Consider the following 25,365-nt stretch of genomic DNA (forward strand, 5'->3'; position numbering starts at 1 on the left):
AAAAGCCAATGTCTAGGGAAAAAACTGTCATGCGGGGTAACTGTCTAGCGAGGCACTACTGTATACTGCATTTTATGTACATTTAGAACTGATAACAAGGTTAGTGTTGCTTATATTGCAGCCTGTATGTGCTTAATTTCCACTCAAAAACAAATTTCAGGGGTTTCAAAGATACACTACATAGTAGTGATGAGAGATTTCAGTTATCCAGATATATGTTGGGAGGCAAATTCTGCGAATTATGGCCTTTTCAAGAAATTCCTGGCTTGTGTGGCTGATAATTTTCTCCTACAAGAAGTGAAGAAAGAAACTAGAGGATTTGCTATACTTGACTTGATTCTGACCAATAGAGATTACTAAGTGGGGGAAGTGGCAGCAAGGGGAACTATAGGCGAGAGTGACCATGGCCTTCTAGAATTCTTTATTTCAAAGGAAACGAAAGCAGAGTGTAGCCACTCACTTCTGATGGATTTTTTAAAAAGCCAATTTTAATAATCTCAGAACAAGGATAAGTAAGGTCCCATGGCAGGAGATCCTAACAAGAAAAGGAGTCCAAGAAGGGTGGGAGCTTCTAAAAGAAAGGGATTCTAAAGACACAACTACAAACAATTCCAGCAAGAAAGAAAGAGGGGAGGTGGCAATAAACGCCAGTGTGGTTTTACAAAAAGCTCAGGGCGGACCTAAAAACAAAACAAAACAAAAGTACAGGAAGTGGAAAGATGGCCAGGCCACCAAGGACAAGTATAGACAAGTAGCAAGGAAATGTAGGAATGGCATTAGGAGGGCAAAAGCTGAGAATGTGCTGAGGTTATCTAGGGACACTAAAAGCAATAAAAAAGCATTATTCAGGTATGTGAGTAGCAAAAGACAAACAAAAGACATAGTGGCACAGCTCCACAATGGAGATGGAAAAATGATAACAGAAGACAAAGAAAAGGCAGAGGTGGTCAATTCCTATTTTAGTTCAGTCTTTTCCCATAAAATAGACTGTGAACTTCCAAACAAATTGGAAATGTAAGTGGAGGGGGCAGGATTGCAGCTGGAGATAAATAAAAAATAATCAAGGAATACCTTACCACCTTGAACGAGTTCAAGTCTGCAGGGCCGGATGAACTCTATCTGAGAGTACTGAAGGAGCTGGCTGAAGAACTCAGAGCCACTATTCATTTTTTTTTTAAATCATGGGAAATGGGTGAGGTGCCAGAGAACTGGAGGACGGCCAATGTTGTCCCTATCTTCAAAAAGGGCAAAAAAGAGGAACCTGGGAAATACAGGCCAGTTAGCCTGACGTTGATCCCAGGCAAAATTCTAGACCAGATCATAAAGCAGTCATTGTGCATGCATCTAGAAACAATGCAGTAATAACTAGAAGCCAACACAGATTTGTCAAGAACAAATCCTGCCAAACTAATTTGATCTCATTTTATGATCAGGTCACCTCCCTGATAGACAGAGGGAATGCTGTAGATGTAGTATATCTTGACTTCAGCAAAGCTTTTGACAAAGTGCCCCACGTGATCCTGATTAGCAAATTTAGGTGTGGGATGGATAAATCAAGTGTCAGGTGGATACGTAATTGGCTACAGAATCGTACTCAGAGAGTGATGATTAACGGGTCCTTCTCTAACCTGGGCCTGGTGCTCTTCAATATTTTTATTAATGACTTGGATGAGGGAGTGCAGGGAATGCTTGTCAGATTTGCAGATGATACCAAATTGGGCAGAATAGCTAATACCTAGAAGACAGAAACAAAATTCAAAATGACCTTGATAGGATGGAGCACTGGGCCAAAAGCAACAGAATGAAATTCAACAGGGATAAGTACAAAAGACTGCACCTCGGAAAAAGAAACCAAATGCAGAGTTACAAGATGGGCGATACTTGCCTCAGCAAAACTACGAGCAAGAAGGATCTTGGAATTGTCATAGATCACAAGCTAAATATGAGGGGGCGGTGCTCATCCCCGTTTCCAAGCCATAGAGCCAGCATTTGTCCGAAGACAATCTTCCGTGGTCACATGGCCAGTGCGACTTAGACACGGAACGCTGTTACCTTCCCACCGAGGTGGTCCCTATTTATCTACTTGCATTTGCATGCTTTCGAACTGCTAGGTTGGCGGGAGCTGGGACAAGCGACAGGCGCTCACTCCGTCGTGTGGATTCGATCTTACGACTGCTTGGTCTTCTGACCCTGCAGCACAGGCTTCTGCGGTTTAGCCCGCAGCGCCACCACATCCTTATGCTGTTTTAGGCTGCATTAATAGAAGCATAGTTTCCAAATCCCGTAGGGTGCTATTCAGCACTGTTTAGGCCTCGCCTCGAGTACTGTGTCCAGTTCTAGTCACCACACGTCAAGAAGGATGCTAACAAATTGGAACAGGTTCAGAGGAGGGTGACAAGGATGATCAGGGGGCTGGAAGCCAAACCTTGTGAGGAGAGACTCAAAGAACTTGTCATGTTTATCCTTCAGAAATAAGATTGAGGGGAGATAGGATAGTGGAGCCAGTGATCTTGAGAGTTGTTGAGTGCTCCAACACTGGAGGCATTCAAGAAAAACTTAGATAATCACCTGACAGATCTGCTTCGATTGTATTCCTGCTTTGAACACGGGGTTGGACTAGATAGCCTCGTAGGCCCATTCCAACTTCACTTTTCTATTATTCTAACAATAAGAATTCTGCTTATATTCTGGACCGTTCTTGCATTTCTAATTAGAATCACCATTCAAGCCTTTGAACAGTGTTGGGAAAGTAGTGGGGGAGAAAACCAACTTTCTATCACTCTTTCCAATGCTCTGGTTGTATCAACTAAGAAGTGGTTAATGCATGTTGAGCGATAACTAATCCGTATAAAATGACCTTGAGGAAATGCCTTTGTCTTTTGGCATGGTATTGCTGTGTAATTGTTACCAAGAAAGACCACCCTGTACAAAGCCTTGGATACTATTGCATGCCAAGTTGTACATAATGTCCTCTTAGGTCAGTGAATTTTGTGGGAATCCAAAAAAATTGCTGGTGAACCCCATCACTCCAGAAGCCATGCAGCATTCTAGCAGGGATATTAAGTTATTCCCCAAAGAGTAAATCTATTTCGTGGAAGAATTTATAAAGCAAGAGAATGCATAATTTAGTAGGCTGGTATTTACCAACCATTTTGTTGCCAAGAAGCAAGTGTAAACCAGAGAGAACTAAATCCTGTGGGAAAACAGCTGACAGTAGAATGTAGTCTGTAATTTTCATCTAATAATAACGTAAATGAGGCTAATCAATACTGTTGTCTCCCTCCTTTGTTTTCATAAGGCGATAGTTTATATTAGTCTTGTTGTCAAAAGAAGGAAGAAGTTTGATGATGTACAAAACAACACCAACACGCTGAGTTGGAGACTGGAACTAGACTAACACTTTAGACCTTTGTGGCTGATTTGCTGAAGAAATGTTTCAACAGGAGGCCGAGAGAAAGATTTAACTTTTTGTTGGTGCATCTTTTGATAGAATACCTGGCAGTGACCACCACCACATCATCCTAGATATGTATGCTAGGGCTAGCAGTTGTTTGAAAGGACCAAAGAAGCTGTACTGCTTTGTTTGGAAAGAACAGCAAATTTATAGTTCTCATTTTTCTTTATTTATGTAGAGGTCATGCACATTCTGCAAATCACCATCTGTGTGCTTTCTTTCGTTATTCGTATCAGAGCGTTGCACAATTTAGAAGTATGGATGAGGAGGGAAGAAGGTGGGAACAATTTGCATGAGGAGGAAAGAAGGTGGGGACAAACTGAGTTTGGGGAAGAATTGTAGTTTTTTAATTGTAGTCAGGAAATTGAGATCTGCATAGATCATAGTTTACTTCGTTCACCCCAGGAACAAGTAAAACTATAAATCAAAAATAAAATACAAATTTGGTCATTTCTCTTCCTCTGGGGTCACAGTCCTCAAGCATGTCTAGCCAAGCATGTTATGGATAGCCTAGTTCCTTGATTTGAATGCTTGTAAACAGACACTCTTGTTAAGCACCAAATTTCCTGTGAATGTTGATCTTCAAGCTTTCTTACCGCTAAAATATTTTTTTCTCCCTTTAAATATCACTTTTTGGCAGGATGATAAAGTGATCATTTTTGGAAAGAGCTGATGCCTGGTCATGAAGGGAAATTCTGTTGCTGAGTTTGTTTTTCCCCTAGTGCTGACATTTTCAAGCTGTACATTTATTTCGGGCTTGCCAGAACATGGTTGCATAAATCAGTATTTGAACTAATTGGGAGCAGCTCAAGCTGAATGCTCAAGAGGTCTTATCAGAAGCTACTTGTTACTATCATCTATGAAACTGGATGAGTGTATATTTTATGGAATAGACTCCTTCCTTTCCATGGGACAGGCTTATTACAGAATTAACTGCGTGAGCAATGGTTTGTTTCAGGAGTAGCTGTTAGACCACAAATTTTCAGTGAAACCGGAAAAGGAATATAGCTTCATATAAATTTGGATGTGTATCTGAAAGCAAAGAATCATCTACTAAAATTCTCCAGTGTTCCAGAGCAGTGGTTCCCAACCTTTGGTCCCTATATGTTCCTGACCTACCTTTTCCAGTAGCCAGTTTAGTTGTGCATAAGGATTGCTTATTTAAGGCAGCAAGTAGAATTGTGTGTAAAGGCAATCATAGAATCATAGAAAAGTGAAGTTGGGAGGGGCCTACAAGTCCAACCCCCTGCTCGATGCAGGAATACAATCAAAGCGTATCTGCCAGGTGATTATCTAAGTTTTCTCTTGAATGCCTACAGTGTTGGAGCACTAACCAAACCCCGAGGTAACTGGTTCCACTGTCATACTGCTCTAACAGTTAGAGCAAGAACAGCAAATTTATAGCAATCAAATCTAGCAAAATGTTTGGGATACAGGGTATGGGAAAAGAAGATAGAACAAGGATTTATACAATATAACTTTTGATTCCTTACTAGAGGTGGGGATATTCGTATTCTACAGGGTATGGGAAAAGAAGATAGAACAAGGATTTATACAATATAACTTTTGATTCCTTACTAGAGGTGGGGATATTCGTATTCTACAGGGTATGGGAAAAGAAGATAGAACAAGGATTTATACAATATAACTTTTGATTCCTTACTAGAGATGGGGATATTCGTATTCGTAAACAAATACAAATATCCCCATCCCAGCTGCTGCTAATGTGGGTCTGGCCCTCAGAACCAGTCCATCCGCTCACGCATCCCAACACCGCTGGCGTCCCACTCCTCCCACCAATTGCGGAAGTAGCTCATCCGTCTCCTAGCTCAGCTGGCTACTCCAGGCAGGGGGGGCAGGAGCACAAGTCTCCCCACATGGCCGCTGCGTGGCCAGCAGATCAGCAAGACAGAGGAGCTACTTCTGCAATTGGCAGGAAGAGCCGGACACTGGTGGTGCCAGGACACCAGACGTGCATTAGTTGCAGCTGGGATAGGGGTATTCGTATTTCTTTATGAATACAAATATCTCCATCTCTATTTCTTACTATTACTGGACCGCTGCCATGAGCAGAGTGTCTTCACATATCCAGAGAGCTGCCTATGTGTATAAAACATCCATTTTTGCAGAAGAGGCTTTTGCTTGACAATATTCTGCTGTTGCCTCATTGATTCGTTTCGTTTTTGTTTTTCTTACAGTTGTTCCATGTAGCGTACGTTTGGATCAAGTTTGCGAATTCTCCTCGTCCAGATCTGTGGGTGCTTGAACGGTCAACAGATTTTGGATTGACATATCAGCCATGGCAGTACTTTGCCTGTAAGTATGAGAGAAAAGTGGAAGGGACTTGACATCAGAACATACATATCCAAAGACCAATCCCTGTCATATTGCTAGAGTGAACAACCCTGAGTATTCTGGGATGTTGGTAAACCTTATTGATTTCCATCTTGGGTTCATTTCTAGTCATAATGGGTGGCTGTTGATAGTAAGAAGAAGCACCTCTGGGTGAATCATGACTATAAGCCAGAAGGTCTCTTATGTTTATGTCCTGGCTGGAATGTGTGTAACCTCATGTACCTAGAGGCAGTTACATTTTCACCCTTAACATTCCAGTGCATTTAATTGCTCACCTATTTATTTAAATTGCCATGATCTGAATGTGAGGGGTTTTATGTATTTGCTTTAGCAAGTTACTTTATTGGTTAGTTCTAAAATGATAAGCACCCAGGAATTTTCCCGTACATTTATGGTAAAAGATCAGAGCAATTTGCAGTCTGTCCTCTCAGATGTCTTTGCAGTTGGAGTCCTGTTGTCTCCGTCCTGTCTTACTTTTCTCATGCGTCATTCTAAATGTTTATTGGAAAGTTTCATTTACCCAGAAACTTTGTAGAGTGAAGTTTGAGGGAATTTCTAGACAGAAAGTCTGATTACATCTAAAATGGATCAATATTTGTCCCGTGTCCAGTGCTTTGCAGTAACTCTGTACCCGATTGCAAAGGAAGCATTGTGCACTTTTTGGCTATCCTCGATTGCAAGGCAGCATTTGTGACTGCTATGACTCTGACCCACATCCAGGGAACTTCAGGAACACCTCTAATCACTGGGCCAGTAGAGAGCCAATTGCCTATCCTCTTTCACTGAACTGAGCTCAGGAGGAAGGATGGAAATAACCCCCCAAAGTTGTACTGTGCTTTAAAGGTGCTTAGAAGTGTGGTATGAAGTCCTCTCCTGCCACTGCTCCAGATTTGTCAGGGAAGAATACTCGTGATGGCAAGCACTATGGCTGTCTTTGTGAGCCCTTGTGGATTTGGCAGTGTCTGTGCTCCAGTCTTTGTCTCTCGCTTAGCTTGTTGCAAGCATGATTTCCCAGGGCAAGCAGAAACCACATTAATGTCAATTCTTACTCTGATGAAAACAAGGCTTCAAAGTTGTTTGTGGGACTTGGGTCTGAAGGAGAGATTAATAGCCCTGTGTGTCATATACACCCTTGTGTCTAAAGATTATAGACGCATTAGTCACACTGCAGAAACAGCTAACATGTTAAAAAGCACTTTTTGCAGTTGGGTGGTGGGTTTTGAACCACCTTTTGAACAAGAAGGGGCTTTCTTATTTAGCATAGCATGCTCAATTGTTTGCTGGTTCAGGGGCTATGATGGCTGAGGCCATGGCAGCAAGGGAATTCTGAGGACTGTAGTCCAAAAAGGTAACTTTACTCAGCCTTTTTGTCTATTCTAATTTTTCCCCTTTACTAACCTCATGCCGAAAGAACTGCTGGTTTCGGAATTCCCTCGTCTTTGGCCACTGTGGCACTGAGCTGAGTTGAATTATTTCTTGGCAGTCCCACAGCCATTTTGGCGAGAACCTTACTAGATCAATATATTCCAGAACATGGGAAGAAGATGTGAACATTCTGTGAAGTCTCATTTTGTCATTGTTTGTGGAGCCCTCTTGCCTTGTGACAGGATGCAAGTTGCTATTTCCTGCAGCCTAGCGATTAGGAGCTGCGGACAAGACATTTAGGTCTGTCTCTTGTTCTAGTTTCCTGGAAATGGAAAATGAACAGAATTTGACAAGAGAATTTATTTCTCAATTCGAAGTTGCCTGCTGGATTCTATAGAAAAGTCTGCTCCTTTCACTACCAAGAAGCACCAGCTTGTTCTACAGATCAATCATACAAAGCATGTAGAGATAAACCAAAGTTATTCCAGACATTTTAAGCTTTGCCTTCTCTGGGGAGCAAGATCAGTAATTGGTAGAAGATGTGGCTTAAGTTTTTTTGATGATCTTTTAAACAGAAAAACATGGCAAAAGAGTTTCTGGAAAGACTATACCATGAATTTTTCCCCTTGGGTGTGCTACCAACCCTCATTTCTTTGACAAAGTGTATCTGTTGGCACTATGATTACTTTCATATAGGGAAGAATGGGAAGCCTCTTCCTCTTGGAAGATTTTTTTCCCTCTTCAAATAATAACAGATTAAAAAAAAAATTCAGGTGTTTTTCCCATTGAAAAATGAGAAGTACTGAGTGTAAGGTTGACAAGAATAGTCAAGATCGGCCTTAAATGTATCTGAAGTACAGTGGGGTCTCTACTTAAGAACTTAATCCGTATTGGAAGGTGGTTCTCAAGTTGAAAAGTTCTTATGTTGAATCTGCATTTCCCATAGGAATGCATTGAAAACCATTTAATCCGTATCTGCTCTTTTCCGTCCATAGAAACTACAGTGGAACCTCTACTTAAGAACTTAATCCGTTTTGGAATGGTGTTCTTAAGTTGAAACGTTCTTAAGTTGAAGCAAAATTTCCCATAGGAATGGACTGAAAACCAATTAATCCGTTCTGGCTGTTTTTTTGTTATGTAGAGGTGCGTTCGTACATTGAAGCATTAGTTCCCATAGGAACTAATGCAAAGCTGGTTAATATGTACTCTACCACTAGGGGGAGAATTTTTTTTTAACCTAAGATCACCTAAGGTTAAAAAAAGAGCAGGAAAGGTTTTTTTCCTGTTCTTATCTTGGATTTCTGTTCTCAAGTAGAAGCAAAATTTAGCAAATGGAGCTGTTCTTAAGTTGGATTGTTCTTAAGTAGGGATGTTCTTAAGTAGAGACCCCACTGTACTTGCGCTTTCTATGCAACACACATTGGGATTCTGAACCTGTGCCAAGGATTATTCAGAAAGATCTGGAGTTTACAGCAATGTATTTTTGTAGCGAATTACCCTCCCAGAATCTAGTGCACCTCTCTAAAGTGGCACCCCCCAACTCTCAGTAGCAGCACTAAGAGAAACATACTTTTGATTTATGCATCAAACCTTCCCAGCTTGTACTTTTCTGCCAATTTTGCATTTTGGTGTCACTCATGATCAGTTTGCTGGTGGTCCTTTGTGTTTGGAGAGTTGTTGCATATGGCACAAGAGGCTTCTCCTCGTGAAATGTAAAGTATATGGTGTGTGTCTCTTAGGCCAGATGGGCGGGGTATGTATGTATGTATGTATGTATGTATGTATGTATGTATGTATGTATGTATGTATGTATGTATGTATGTATGTATGTATGAATGAATGAATGAATGAATGAATGAATAAATAAATAAATAAATAAATAAATAAATAAATAAATAAATAAAAAAATAATTAGGGCTGCTGGTATTTTTCATATCTCTTGAAATACTAAATGTCCATAAAACAGATCTGAATCTGTTTTCCTGATTTATAGCTTCATATTGTTAGCCACTGTCAATGCTACCGTTTACCAGTGCAGGATACATAGTTGGAGTTTGAAGGTACGCAGGATGTACATTTTGTAATTTCAAAATGTGTATTTTAGAAATTATTTCTAAACACACATATACACATCTTTTTGCATTACTTCTTAAATTGGAGGTTTTAAAGGACAGTGACTTGTTAGGTTCTTAGGAGGTCTGTATCATGTCTCTGCCCCCACGTTGCATGTAAATTATTCCAATAACATCAGGGCTTTTATGTTGATGCACATGTTAATTATCAAAGAGCTAGCTAGGTTTAAAGCAGGAGGAAAGCAGGTGGAGAGTAGATGTTTGGCTGGCAGCAATTTGTGGGAAGGGAGTTCAGTACAATGGTTCACAGTCTGGAGCTGTAGTCTGGATTCTTTGTTGAAGCTTGAAATCAAAATCATGCTAGGAACGGAACTATTTGTCAGAACTATAGAGACATTTATACATTCTAGCTATCTAATTGTTCTGCAATTGGCAGCTTCATTTCACATTCAGGAGTAAAAACTGGCTTAGTAGGTTTTTTTGTGCTAAAATTATGAATGTGAGCCACTGGACAATTAGGTGCAAAGTCTGGCCTCCAAACCCTTTGACGTTATGATATATAAACTCAAAAACATAAATTGCAGTATACCAAAGATGTATATCTGGCAAACATTCATCTGTATATCTGGCAAACATTCATCCAGTGAAAAATGCCTTTTTATTTTAGAACACATAAGGAGTTTAAAAAACCAAAAAGGAAATATTGAAAATAATTGGGTAGAAGTTTGGGTTGAGCAAAGACACCTATCACCTGCCCCAGATTGGTTTCCTTTTTTCATGAGCTCTCTGAATGCAGAGGAGGACTTCCTCGCCACCCATCATTCTGCTGATGATGAGTGAAGCTATTCCTGCTTCTTTTCAGTTATGAGAACTTCCTTCAGTATGAAATGTGGGAGCCTTCAATATAGCATACATGAGAAGGTTTTGGCAAGAGGCAGAAAAAAATGTATACTACTCCAGGACACTGGCACAGTTGAAGGACTTAGTTCCACATAAAAGAGATGTACCTTTGTGAGAGAGTTGCTTCTTGTGTCTTCAGCAGGCTGTCCATTCTTGCCCCCCACCCCAGACAGCAAGGAGTGGGGTGAGGCAAAAAAATAGCTTGACTCGTATCTTTTGTGTCACCCTGGACGTATATACAGAGTCCCTGGACAGAGGTTTGGGTGCATATCCCAGTGGCTAAGGGGAGAGGATGCAGGGGAGGAGTCCCTCTGTTCAGCCCATCAGTCTTACCCACCATGGCACCCACTCTGTGGAGACCCCAGCATTCAGCAGGGCACACTGTTAACTTGTTTAAGAGTGACATTGAAGAGGCACTTCAGTATCTAGCAGTGGTAGTGCAAGACTGGGTCAGCAAAACATGGGTCTGATCATTTTCCCAGTTGTAGGCTCAGCGCAGGCCCACTCCCCATGGAAGTTTCTTTCACAGGACTAACAGCAGCTTCAGGAATTGATATTTACATATATATCCTGTTTGCCTGAGGCGATGGCTTCAGAGATCACAATTAACAGCCCTACTGTCTAGCCAAAATATATGTTTTAAAATATACTTTAATTGTTTACGCACAATTAATGCCACACTTAGTAACATTAGTGCATGTCTGTGGAAATGTCCGATATCTCAGCATCCCTCATCAGTATACTTAGGGTCTTATATTCATTTTTGCTCCAGAAAATGCAGTAGGGCTTATTTTTAGGGGATGTTTTATTTTTTTCATGTACAACCATCTACATTGATTCAAATATAGTCATGTCATCTTATGGTTGCTGCACAGTGGTGGATGGCGGGGTTTCACTTAACTAGGGCTTATTTTTGGGGTAGGGCTTATATTACGAGCATCCTGAAAAATCATACTAGGGCTTATTTTCATGTTAGGTCTTATTTTCGAGGAAACAGGGTACTAGTGTAAACATGATTATACACATAGAGATGGGCACAAACCGGTTTGTCCCTGTTCGTCCCAGTTTGTAAAGATGGCAGCACAGGTGTTGCTGCTGCCCTCCCTGCCTCTTCAGGCTCAAACAGCCACTTAGGCCCAGCATGCTAGCTTCCATCATCATCTCAACTGATCTTCCAGTTCTGGCAGCAGCTCAGGCTTCTCTGTCTCACCCTCTTGGCTGATCTTCCACTCAGACAAAAGGACTGGGCAGAGAAGTCTATGCTCTTGCTCGGGACTGGGAGAGTAGCTGAGGAAGTGGAAAGAAACAAGCAAATTGGGTCTGGTGAGTGATGGTTTGAGCTAGAGGAGGCAGGGATGAGAGCAGCAGCATCTGTGCTGCCACCTTTACAAACTGGGATGAACCAGTTCATGCCGATCTCTATTAGAAAGGATCACCTATCCCTTACCTCTCTATCATTGCATCCATTCTCCATGGTTCCTGCCCAGAGTTTGATGAGAAGGATCCTCCTTGCATGTAGGCTCTATAGGCAAGCAAAGACCCAGATGTTCTAGGGTTCTTGATCACATGTAGAAACTTCTTTGGACCCAGCACTGAAATGATGAAGAATGTAATGACAGAGGATGTGGGGCTAGGTGCTTCCCTCTTAGTAGCTTCATATGGCTAGGTTGTATAGTGTCTGCATACGGCTTCCATTGTGAAGGTATGCCAGCTGCTTCCATTGGGGGTTCTCCTAAGCTGTTCTGTAAGGATAGTCTAAGTTGCAGATGTATCTTCCATGGCCTGATTCAGCAGGCCTTCTCTAGCGTGACTTGTTACACTAACCAACAGGATTTCAGCCACTGTTTTGTTCTCTGCCATGGCCATTTATTCTTGGCAGGAGTCAAAGTTAAGTTCTGCCTGCAGCTGCTTCTAGACTCAGGCCTGTGAAGAATGGGTTAGGTTTCCAGTGTCAGATCTGTGTGAGGTCTGCATTCTTCAAGCTGTACAGAGCTTGAAGCTTCCCCTGCTTGAGCAGTGCAGGTGCACATTTTTTTCAGAGTTCCAAGTAACGGCTATTTCATAAGTAGGCATTGTCACATCTAATTCCTATGAATTACCATTTTTTAAAAAACACACATCAGAATCCTGTATCTATATAAGGTCCAGATGTTTTATATGTATGCTTTGAGTCTGTGTGTTCTAATCTTGTTTCTGTCATTTATTTTAGACATCATTTCTGAGCTCAAAATGAGGAAATTTCATTGATCCCTCCTTTTCTGCCCCATGAACTCATTATTTGACTTCAAGAAGGCCCTCTTTCTTAGTTTCAGCCTTGAAGATAGTAGTGCTTCTGCAGATTCATTGTACAAACAGTCTCAATGGGAATTGTGTAGCCAGTCACAGAATCAAATTCTGTAACTTCTGGGAGAAATTATAGCCAGCACATTTATGCAACATTGTATTACACCTAGAAAAACAGGATTCCAGCCATTTTATCATTAGGTTTGGGACAATACCTACACTTCTGCAATGTGGATCTTTTACATCTCTTACTTTCTGTATTCGGTAGCATCCAAGAGAGATTGCATAGAGAAATTTGGCTTAAAGACTGTGGAACGGATTACCAAAGATGATGATGCCATTTGCACCACTGAATACTCCCGTATTGTGCCCTTGGAAAACGGAGAGGTGAGCTGATTTATTTGTTTATTGGCCTGATCATATAATATAATTTAATATAATATAATTTATTGTCATTGTAAGCATATACACAGTATACCATACAACGAAATTCACATGGTTGTGTATCTAAAATTATCTATGTAGCTGACACCGGTTTGCATTATGATGTCTTTAGATATGAAGAATTCCACTGGGATTTTCACATACATTTCATACTAATTTTGTTTCTGAGGATACGTTGTGAATGTGCAGATTCCAATTCTATGGGGTAACTTGGCAATCTTGGAAAGCCATTCTGCATCTATAAAATGGGAGTTATGCAATAAGAATAAAAATGAATGGTCTTCCAGGGTTATTAGGAGAATTACTGGAGTAAAGACTAAAAGGCAGTGGAGAGTGAAGAGAGACAGAAGGTGAGTAGGGCAAAAGTCATGAAGTCTTGGATGGTACCATATTTTTCCATGTATAAGACTATACTTTTGTCTAAAATCTTAAGACTAAAAATTGAGGGTTGTCTTATACACAGAAGTAAGCTAAGGAGAGAACAAAAATAAGTGGAGGGGAATGCAGGGATTAAAGTGATCCTGCAGGGCTTTGATGCCTGCTTTCCCCTCCACTTGCTAAGCCCCACTTAGATTTCTTAATTTTGGGTTAGAAAAGTGGGGGACATCTTATACACGGAATAATATGGTACATTCAGTGTTGGAAGTGTACAGTGCATCTGTAAATGTTGCTCTAACCAGCCTTTGGTTTCTAAGCCTTTTTTCAAACTTTGGCCAAGTCTTTTCAAACAGTAGTGTATATCCATAAATATCAGGGACTGCTTTTAAATTTGAACATCTTCGGATGTTCTTTGGATTCCTAATTTTATATATCAGATTCCATTCTTGTACAGTAGAATCATGGAAACAGAAAGCAGAGTCTCCAGTGAAATCTTTTCTCAAAGGAGATAAGTGAGTTCTTGTCCTTTTCAAGCCCACTAAACTTTACCTTTTAAACAAAGCTATCCAGAGCTGATAATATGCTGTGCCTGGACACTCTGGTGTGTGCTGTTGCTAAATACTGCTGTAGTCTTGTGTCATGGTTGCAGAATAGTTCCAGCTGTGCAGATAGTGCTGCGGTTCCAGCTTGTGAACTCTGCTGGGATTGTTAAAAGTTTGTTATGGGGTGTTAAAGAGTTTATTTAATCATAGGCATGCTTGTTCTCAAAGCAGATGTTTGGTGTAGGCAGAAACTTTATGGAGCAAAGCAACGTCTGTGAATGTAAGGAAATAAATAAAAAAAATTAATTTATTTCTTCTGTTCAGCCACACCTCTTTTCGTTGGGTTTTTTTTTTCATTTGCTCTACTTTGCAATTGTTGTGTGAGGAGAACTGTAATATGGTAAAAAGAAATGATATGTTGAAACATTACTTTTAACTCCCAGATGTTTCAAATAATCATTTCTAGTTTGGCATTCATAAAACAGTGTTTTAAGTTATTATTTTATTGTTTCTGTTTGGTTGTTGTAAACTGCCCTAAGTGGCCTTGGCTGGCAGATGGGAGGTAAACAAACAAACAAACAGGCCTTTTGCTTGTACAAAACAGAAAATGAGTTTAAAAATAGCACCTGAGGAACACCCATGTGTCTTTTTCCTTCTGCTTCTGAAAACAGAACAATCTGTACATGAAGAAGCTGAATATTGTACATTGAGCATTATTTACATTAAACTTTCAGCACTGAAACTTGATGTGGAAATTAATTTGTGAGTTTTGGGAGACATGTTGGGATGGATCCAGAGTAAGTTAGTTAAATTTAGTTCCTGTTAAAATAATTGGACGTATACATCAGGACCAATTTCTTCAATTGATTTCATTAAGATTTTAACCGATTTGTTCAATATGGTAAAGCTAAACTCAAGACAAGAGACAAAAATTTGTTTATACATATTAGGCACAGCCAGAATTCAAGTGGCAAAACAATGGAAAGACAAGGAGGAACCTTAGGTGGAGGATTGTTTAATAAAATTAGAGGAACTGATATTGATGGACAAACTAACATTGAAAGGAAAGAGTAGGACGGAGCACAAATCTCAATGGGGGGAATTCTTAAAGAGAAATGGAAGAAAGATTCCAAACCTGTACCAAGTGATTTAGGCTTAAATTAGAAGCAAGCAGAACTGCTCTCAACAGAAGTAAAAACAAAGTAAAGCATATTGTTAATATGGATATAAAATAAGAATTAAGAAAGCTATTATTAAGGTTGCAAAGAAAATAAATATTTGGTGGAAAATAAGAAAGTAAAAATGTTAAAGACTTACTGTTTTGCAAAAGAGATAATATAAAGTTATTTTAGTTATGTGCTAATATTGTGATAATTATTTTCTTATTTTTATAATTTCTTTTTTAAACACAATAAAGATTAAAAGTTAAAAAAATAGATTTTAACTTATTTCATTTACATGCAGCCTATTGTAAATATTACCTCCATTCATTCATTAATGTGAAGCTGTTACTGGTAATTTTTTACATTATTATTTCGTATTTGTGTGGAAAAACCAGAATGAGAATTGATGGTACTGTATATGAAAGCACGATTTACAGGGAACAATTGAGGTCTTGCAAATAGGAATTTCACTCTGAATCCCTAATCTGTAAAACAGGAACAGTTGTGACCTAATTTGTGGCAAGATGAAATGACAAAAAAATTTATCGGTGCCATGAATATAGAAACAGAAAGAAGTTCAAATAGGGAGGTGAGAATTTAATTGATGCAGTGTTACAGAGAGCCATCTCTCCAGAAAAAGAAATGTGGATCTAAATTTTTGTTTGTTTCCTTCCACACACACACACCCCATGCAGATAGTTGTCTCTTTGGTGAACGGACGTCCAGGGGCTATGAATTTCTCTTACTCTCCTCTCCTGAGGAATTTCACCAAAGCGACCAACATTCGATTGAGATTCCTGCGGACCAACACCTTGCTGGGGCATCTGATGGGAAAGGCATTACGAGATCCTACTGTAACCAGAAGGGTGAGATGCTTCTATACTTCTCTTGACCTACTGTCTAACCCCTTGCATGGAAGCAACAGCTTCTGGAAACACTTGAGAGATGAATAAATACGTAAATTTGGCTGTTGATGAGATCCCCGCCCCCGCCCCCGTATCTGGTCACTTTGACATGACAAGACTGTATTGCAAACATTTGTCGGATCACCAAGAAGTTTTGGCTCTGGTGTGAAATTAATATGCAAGTGTTTCTTTTTCTCCTATGTTTTTAATGGTTTGTGCAGATTAATTCTGTGCAACACTCCAGGTCATAGAAAAGAAGAATATAATTCTTTTTGACATTATGTCCTCCCCCTCAATTTACAACACTAAATATAAAAGCGTGCTGGTTATATACCGCCCTATAGCGCTTAAAGCACTTTAGTAAAAACAACAACAAAACATCAAATTCCTCTTCTGGTAATACTTGACAGATCAAAAGCTGTAAACGGGGGGGGGGGTAAAAAAAAAAGAGCAGCTAAGATTGCTTAAAAGGTCTTAAGACCCAAAGGTGGGGGGGGGAGAGAAAAAAACGTTGTGGCATCTTAAAGATTGTTATATTTTAATGTAAATATTCATGGACAAGTCGACTTCTTCAGACATATGGAGTAAAATACAGAGTTAAGAGCTGCACATTAGATTCTGTATGCATCTGGAAGTGATATACTTCCAGATTTGCCTGTTCTGGAGACTAATGTAGGATTTTCATGGTTTAGTGCGTGTTCATGTTATCAGAAATGTGTTTCTCAGATTAAAACTCTTGCCTGTTTCTATGCATATGTGGTATCTCCCACTCAGTTTTTATCGAAGTCTATGGCCATTAGGAGAGCTTTGTTTCCTTAATGCAAACCGACAGCCCTGAATTGTTCTTGTTGCCTCCCATGGCATAAGAAGAGGCCTGCTGGATGAGACTAAAGGCCGGTGTAGTTTCCCTCAGTAGCCCACCACTGTCTGATAATTCTGAGGTGGGACCCACCTTTCACGGGTGGGCATTAAAATAATGTTTCACTTCCCCCCCCCCACGTCGGACACAAACTGATGACCTCCCTCCATCTCTCTGGAGAGATCTGTGTTGGACTTTGGCATCAATCTTCCATTCAAATCAAAAAACATTATTCTGGAGAGCTGTCTACCAATATCTATGCTTCATCTATATTTTAAATGGTTTATTTTATATGTTGTTAGCCGCCCAGAGTAGTCAGTTGACTAAATGGGCGGGCTACAAATTTAATAAATAATAATAATATCTTGAATAACAGTGAATCTGATCAGAGTGAGGAGGGAGAAACTGATTTTGAAAACTCTTGGAGAGGAATGATAGAGAAAAAGAGAATTACTGTATCTTGTAATGACAGTTTTCTGTTCCTAGTTAGTTACTGGAAATTTCCATAAAAATGTTGAGTTGAAATATGGGCTTTTGAAGTGGTATTTGTGGGGAAAGATGGAGAGTTTTGAATAGTTGGTGTTTTATAGTCTGTGTAAGACTTCTCAGGATTCAGGAGCTGAAATCCTGTTGATTCATGCATGAAACTGCATTACAGTAGGCCCATTGAATCAATGGGGATTTGGAGTTTCAATTCATCTGTAAGTTCCATTGATTCAGCTGAGCATTATGATGACAGTTAATATATCGCTGTAATCTTCTGGATCTTCATGCATCCTGTATCACCGCTGGTCTTGGCAGTTGCTGACAATGATCTATTCTTAAGGGCATAGTATTCCTTCTGAAAGATAATTTTTATAGAACCGCCTTTCCCAACCTGATTCCCTCTAGATGTTTTAGACTGCAGGTTCCTCAGTCCTACTGAAAATGGCAAATATTGAAGGGCACATGGAAACAAAATGCAAAACATCTGGAAGGCAACCAGCTGGGGAAGGCTTTCATTCAGGACAAATCAGAAGGATCCTGTTGCATGTAATGGTGAAGCCATTTCTTTGAACGAAGTTGAATGTTTGTGCCCTGCACTTATTCCTTTGTAAGGGGAAAATATGTTGTCTTTTTGTGGTGCCAATGGATGAAAACAAGCCATTTTGTGATCTTCTAGTATTACTACAGCATCAAAGATATCAGCATTGGAGGACGATGTGTATGCCATGGTCATGCTGACGTTTGTGATTCCAAGGACCCATCAGACCCTTACAGGTAAGATTAATGTTATCTAGATAGACTGGTTTTAGAAATAATGGCTACTGTTTATGCACCAGTTTGGGAATATTTGACCCAGACTGTAGTCTGCCACAAAAAGTTGGACTAAATACAGGGACTCATCTGGCACTCAATTAAGATTTAAACCAAAGGAAGTGAATTATAATGGCCAAGTCACGTACTATACAGAAGGCACTTAGAATAGTGATCAGTTAGGTTCCTATGGCCACGTTAAAGCCAGTTTTGAGCTACTATATATAAATATAAAAATACTGTCAGCCTTTCAGTGGCTCATAAAACAAGAATCCTGCTACAGTTCAGAGGTGATTCTTTCTGATGTATGAAAACCATGATTCTGAGGCTAAATGAAGTTTAGGTGGTCAAGTTGAACATTCAAAGCAAAAGTAGTTATTGGTTACATGAACACTATGTTAAATGTTGCTAGACGTATATTCACCAGAGCTTGTGGTTGATTGGCATTTGAAGATTAAATATTTCTCTGTGTTAAACAGCATTCCTTGGCAAACATCTACATTGACTCAGTGTCATATTACTATAACTAGTGTATTATACACCATTAGCTCTTATATCTTTGTCCTCTTTCATTGCTATGACCTTCTATCAGCATCTAATTTCTTTGTAAAATAGAAAAAAACGATGAGATGCCTGCTTATTTTCAAATGTTGTTTCAGACATGTCAGCCTTAGGGCTTCAGTCCCAAACACATTAACCTGGAAGTACTGAGATCTCTGAGCTGACATGTCTAGGATTGTGCTGTTGATGTCTCCAACTGTTGCAATGTTTGCATAGACTTGTACGGTGCTGGTACGTAGGTAGAACATAAAACACATTGCCTAAGAGCACTAGAGAATGTTTTCCTTAGATATTTTTAACTCTCATAATAACCTCATCTCACAAAACTTTTAAGCTTGTGATTAAGCTGAATCAGAGCCAGTACTTTCTTCTTGAGGAGATCATCTTGATTTCAGTCCCTGGATTTGTCATGTCTGTTTTTTTTTTAGGCCCTTCCGTAAGAGACCACTCATCTCTCTGATCCCTAAAATTTGTAGGGAGATAACAAGAATGGGAAAAATTGCTGTATTGCTTGTCTTTGGAGACTGTAGGGTAGGGGCTGATTTTTTTTTTCGGTACTCATCTGCATTTTTAGCTGTTGTTGGTATCCTATCCCCTTATTCTTTCCCCAGAAACACCAGTTTTGCTCTCCTTTCTGCTACTGGGCATCTGCTCAGTTGTTACTTTTTGTGCCTGTACAGTGAAGAGCACAGCAGTTCCTTCCATGAAGTCCTAATCCTTCAGATCTCAAGATGTTTAGTCAGAGGAGTTGCAAAGCCATTTATTTGGTTTATATCAGACTAAACATCATTTGGAATAGGAGAGTTTGAGACATTCATTGGTGGTTTCTCTTTTTTTGGGAAAGAATGTTGTCATAGGTCAGATTTTGATTAAAAGCCACCTTTAAAAAATGCTTTTGCTTTTAGAGTCTGGTATTCCCAGGGTAAGCCTCTAAATTCAAGATGAGGCTTTGCGTCTCTGTGTCTTCTGGATATTTGTGTAAAATTGGGCATCGTAGATTCTTTCCTTTACTAAACCTGAAAGAAAACACAGCTGCAATGTCTCCACTTTCTTAAGATGGAGCTGATAATGGGATTGCATGTTTCTCTTTCCTAGCTCCTTTCTTCTCCTACATAGATTCTGACTGCCCACTTTAAATTTCCTTCAGATTATATTAGATCCTACAATGATCAAGTTATATGAATGTAAAATTATTTTCAACTTCATGTTGAAAAGCTGCCACCACCAGTTCTGGACCCTGTTTTTCATAGGGTGCAGACCATGTCCTTGATGCAGTTTAGCAGCCTTTATTGCCAGCTATATCTCATCAAGTTAAATAGTCATAGCTTAAGCCATCCACTATGGCTCTCAATTCTGTCGAAACAGAAGACTTAGACAGAGTGCAAGAGGATAATGTAGAGTTTCAGTTTCATCATTCCGTTGCAAACATCATCATTGTGGAAGTGATTGAAACTAAAGCCAAAGGGAATGCATGCTGTTTATCTGTCGGCGTGGTGGGTGATAGGTTACACTTGGTTGTGCATCACTTTACTTCTTTTGCTACTTTGGGTATTTCTATGATTGCTCATTTGCCATGGCGGTGTACCAGCAATTTATCTGGTAAAAGTTGGAACCTCTTCTTGCAGCTGGACCAGGGTACCGTTGAGTTCTAGCCATCTCGTTTAAGAGATAGGCATATAAACTGGCAGCACAGCAACTTCACTATGTTAGACATGTCTCTGTGTGCTCCCAATTTAACATCAGCAGCTAAGACTAGAGTTGGGGGTATTTGTATTTGTATATGTACCAATATCCCCCCCACAGGGTGGGGCGGAATGGTGAGGGGACTTTCTGACCCAAGGGGCCAGACCCTCGTTGTTTCCACCTGTGGAAGGTATTCATATTTATATACGAATACACCCATCTCTAGTTATGATTCTATGTCTCTGAATGAGGCTGTGGACTGCCTGTTTAAAACTCAGGTAAGTTTTGAAATAGAAATTGGTACACAGCAACCAGCAAGATTCTAGCCATTGAGTTTTGTAAGCAAGCAAGCAAATAAGCAAATTCATTCATTCATAGAACTGGAAGGGATTCCCTGTGTTATTAACTTCTCCTCCTACCAAATCATGAAATCCACTCCTGAAGCATGCCATATAACTTCTCTTTAAAAATCTCCAAGGAAGGGTGACCCTCTGAGGCAGTCTACTGCACCACTGAGTTTGATATTTCTTCATTAAAGAATACAGGAGTCAGGATGCTATCCAAAGAATAGTTAATCATTTATACTTCCGCTATATCTGAAAAATACAATTAACACAAGGAGATTTGTCACTAATCTGTACACATTTCCCTTCTCTTAATGCCATAGTGCATGATCTAACACTCTCTGTATGTTTCATTCTATTTATAAATATCTGTCCTTGTTTTATTTTTCCAGTTAGGGGGCACTGTGTCTATAGTTAATAAAATGATCCATGGATGTATAAATAGGCATCTCAGAACCAAAGAACACACAGATTGCCTTATGCCTTTCTCCACAGGTTTTGATATTAGTCTCCCACTTATTTGGCCTGATCAAGAATCCAAGAAAGGAATTTCTCGTCATAAGGGATAGATTGGATTAGAAAGGCAACTGTTTATTTAGAATGAAGATTAGGAGGTTTGGAAAGTCCCATGTAGATTGTCTGTTATGACCTAGTTGCATAAACCATTTCCTCTAGACAGCTTCCTTCATTATATTTCCTTATCTTTGCTTGGGCAGAATACGTAACAGCATTCCAGTATGTGTGTGTGGTTTTTTTTTTTTTACTTTCTCTCCTGGATGCCACAAGTGCTGGTTGTCAACTGAGCTTGTTTTAGTGATTTAGTGAATATCAGACAGTCAAGGCATGGTGTTTTTAGTTATTTGTTTGTTTTTCTTTTGAGGAAAAGATTTTAACTGGAACAAGTCTTGGACCAGACATTTTTCGTACTGTATTGAGACAAGGTTAAGAGTGAAATACTATCTGGCAAAGATAATAGCATTGTAGAATTGTAGAACTGGAAAGACACCCCGAGGTTTGCCTCCTGACAAAAATAATTCTGCTGGCAGATCTCTATGGTGGCACATCTTTAACATTGGCCAGCAGAAGAGGGTTCTGTCAGCATGAGAGTATTTCTGCCAGTTGAAGAGACTTCAGCTGCCTATTCCTAATCTTTAGTAGCCCAGTACATCTTTAAATTAGGGTTGCACTGTTAATTTCACTTAGGCGAAGTGTAGTGAACTTGCTGTCCTTACGTTTCTTTCTCCAAAGTCATTAAATGAAATCCAGAAGAACTAATTCATGCTCCAATAGCCTGCCCACGTCCTGAACTGGGACTGAGTTCTAAAACATTTCTAGGCAAAATAGGAGAAGAGATTAAGTGTTTGTGGAAATCAATATATAAAGCCCGCAGAAGGCTCTCGTCTCAGGACCATCTGGATCCTCAGAGTGCTTTGTAGCCGTTCTAGGTCTATTTGTCAGACTTTCTGAAAGGATTATGGAACTGAACCTTTTGAATCATTTCTGTTAGTAGCAGCTGCAACGCAGAGCTCTCCTGAGTGGAATGATGCAAACTTGAGTGTCTGCTTTTGCCCAGTACGGTGTATATATTTTATCAATGGACTATGTAAACATTGTTGAGAAGGACATTGGTGATTTGTTATATGGAACACTGGACATATTAGGTATTGTACAGCTGCAGTAATGGGTGGAATGTTTTGGCCGTTTACGCCAGTGCAGTAAACTGAACAGTTATCTGAGCTTCCAGACTTCAGGTTTTTGTGCTAAAGAAAGACAATACAGACATGTGGGTGGGTTGTAGGTATGTTAAAAGCTGCCTTATACCATGTCAGTCAGTGGTGTGGAATGCCAGGAGTTGCAACATCTTGAAGGCTGCATCTCACTGACTTCGGGTCAGCTCTGACTTACCATACTTCCTCCAGCACCACAATTCAAAAGCATCAATTATTTGGCGGTCAGCCTTCTTTATGGTACCTGCCACTCATCTGGTGCTTTTAGCTATACACAACAATGATTAAACCTGGTTTTGTATTCTTGAAAGACATGCACTGCTGCTGGACCCTGGTCCTTTTATTCTAAGCAAGCTTGTAAAGGTAATTGATAATATAGGGGAAGCCAGTAAGTTTCTGTTCACTGTTCTCCAGTGAAACTTCACTCTGTCAATACTAGGGAGTCTTGGCATGCCTTCTTAAGTGTAACAGATTTCATCAGGCATTATGTGATTCCTGTAACCAGCCCCAGTCAGCAATCTGGTTGCTGTGTTTTGGACCCACTAAAGTTTCCAAACACTTTCCATAGGCAGCTGCACATAGAGAGCATTACTGTAATCCTGCCAGGATGTGACTAAGTCGTGTTACTGTTGCCAGATCAGACCTCTCCAGGAATGGGTGCAGATGGCACATATGTTTTGATTGTGCAAATGCACTCCTGGCCACCATTGAAACCTGGGTATCCAGACTCAGAGATGAATCTGGTTGTAAGATCTATTGAACTATTGGCAAAAAAATGGTTCACTTTATAAGACACACTGAGCCTTGATGAAATTCAACCTTTTGGTTTTCACTAGATGTTCTAAAAAATCTTGCAAAGAAGAGCTACCATTTAAGCTGCTGTTATGAAGTAGGTGGAAAAAAACATCAGTAATTTAAGATATGCAGATGACACCCCATTGCTGGCAGAAGGCAGCAACGACCTGAAGTGGCTTCTGATAAAGGTGAAAAAAGAAGGCACAAAAGTAGGACTGCAGTTGAACATTGAGAAGATAAAAATCATGACTACCAAAGAAGTGCATAGCTTGGAAGTTGAGAAGAAACTGAAAGTGAAATGGTGAAAGATTTTGTATATCTTGGTTCAGTCATCAATCCAAGTGGAGACTGCAGTCAGAAATCAGGAGACTGAATTTTGGAAGGGGCAGCTAAGAAGGAACTGGAAAAGATTACCAAGTACTAGCTTGTGTCCCTGGAAACCAAGGATGTGTCACTGGAGACCAAACATCCACAGTATTGTGTTCCTGATTACTATGTAGAGAGTGAAAGAAGCCAACAGGGGGAGATCAATTCATTGGAAATACAGTGCTGGAGGAGAACTTTGCGTATACTGTGGACCACCAGAAAAATGAATAGGTGGTCCTAGATCCAATCAAGCCTGAACTCTTTCTGGAGAGAAAAGAAAAGAAAGCAACTGAGGCTCTTGTGCTTTGACTACATCATGAGAAGACAAGATCCACTGGAAAAGCCAGTGGGAAAAGATGAAACCAGCAGGAAAATAAGAAAAGCATTAGACGGGTTGACTCTGTAAAGGAGGAAGCCACCGCCTTGAGCTTATAAGAGCTGAGCAGGGCTGTTGAGGACAGGATGTTCTGGAGATCCTTCATTCATAGGGTCTCTATATGTCGAAAGCAACTTGACAGTATGGAACAACAACCTGAAGTGCCTTCAAAAAAAGAAAAGGAAGAAGGATGTAGCCTTTTTACCATCTGTTTTCCTAATTCTTTGAAATTATTATAAACAGTAGCAACGCTTCAAAGCCTCACGGTCCTTTCATGCTGTCAGAGTAATCAGTGTCTGTCAGCTAACGTTGGTGGAGGACATTGTCGCTCCTATTCTGAGACAAAGGTCCCAGGGCTGTGTTCCCCTGTTTACTCCTCCCCTGTGCTACAGCTGAGAGCGGAAGGGCCCCTTGTTCCATTTTATTCTGACTGTTCCCCCTGAAAAATGTTGTGTAAATGGTATCTAAATGAGGACTGTGTGTCCAGGAAAGTGATTCTGTGTAAGAATTTTTTTTCATATTTTGCAAGAGCAACATATATAGTGTGTGTCTCCATTATACAATACAATTTCACAAAGTGCATTTGTTACCTTCTACGCTAGGCATTCAAAACCGGAATACATACCTTTTTTCTTTTTCTTTTTCCTTTTTTTTCAGTACAGGGAAACTCCAATCATTTTTTCATGTTCCATTAGCTGTGATGGAAAGCCGTTATAATGTGACTTTTGCATCCTGTGTGGAAGATTCAGAAGCATCTGGGCTGCTGATGTTTGAAACAGAATGCTGTTCTTGTCCAGTCTGATTTGGCAAGGCAGTCCATATGATCTTCTGTTTTCTGTCTTATTAGGCTCAAGTGTATTTTTCATTGGTCTATTTCCTTTGCAGTTTAAGGCTCAACACGTTCTTTTGTCTGACCTCTTGGGAACAATTGGTATCCACAGATATTCTATAGTCTCTTTATTGAATAATTATATGCAAGTGTATAGGCCAGCTAAATAACTAATTGGTTCTGAGTGGTACCAAGAAGATTCATTTAGCCATGATTGTTGTCTCGACCTGTTTATGTTTGTGTATTATATTTATATTCCACTTTTTGGCTACAATGGGATGTGCCGGTCAAAATATATCTCAAGGGTCTAGTACAGGATGTTAGAAATGGTTTGGTGTGAGTCTGCAGTGGAAAGGGGGAACAGAGGGTGGTATTGTAGCTCTCTGTTTTGTTCTGTGTTGCTTTCTGTGGTTTTTTTTAGTTCCTCTTGCTGTAAAAATCTTGGCCATTCCCTCTGTTCCAGTTGCTAAATTTTGACAAAACAACATACAGACATATAGTATTCTGAGGACTGCACCCAGGGATATAACCCCTTTCCCACTCCCACAGCTTTTCTGTTCAGTACTGCAGTATCTGCAAGGAACAAAACAACAACAACAACAAAAATGAAGTTCATGGCTACTGGTCCCATCCCCTCCTGGCGAACAGAAGGGGAAGATATGGAGGTA

General features: G+C 39.9%; 1 protein-coding gene across 4 annotated transcripts in view; it reads left to right on the plus strand.

Moving 5' to 3' along the window:
- LAMA5 (laminin subunit alpha 5) overlaps positions 1–25,365 on the plus strand; it is a 200,949-nt gene that overhangs the window by 75,119 nt on the left and 100,465 nt on the right. For all 4 annotated transcript variants that reach the window (XM_072996767.2, XM_072996763.2, XM_072996765.2 and 1 more), the window contains exons 3-6: positions 5,653–5,770; positions 12,698–12,816; positions 15,652–15,822; positions 17,883–17,980. In XM_072996767.2, the coding sequence (XP_072852868.2) occupies positions 5,653–5,770; positions 12,698–12,816; positions 15,652–15,822; positions 17,883–17,980 (506 nt within the window). The remainder of the gene's footprint in view (positions 1–5,652; positions 5,771–12,697; positions 12,817–15,651; positions 15,823–17,882; positions 17,981–25,365) is intronic.

This window comes from Pogona vitticeps, chromosome 4 (assembly GCF_051106095.1).
Source record: "Pogona vitticeps strain Pit_001003342236 chromosome 4, PviZW2.1, whole genome shotgun sequence".
Lineage (NCBI taxonomy): Eukaryota > Metazoa > Chordata > Lepidosauria > Squamata > Agamidae > Pogona > Pogona vitticeps.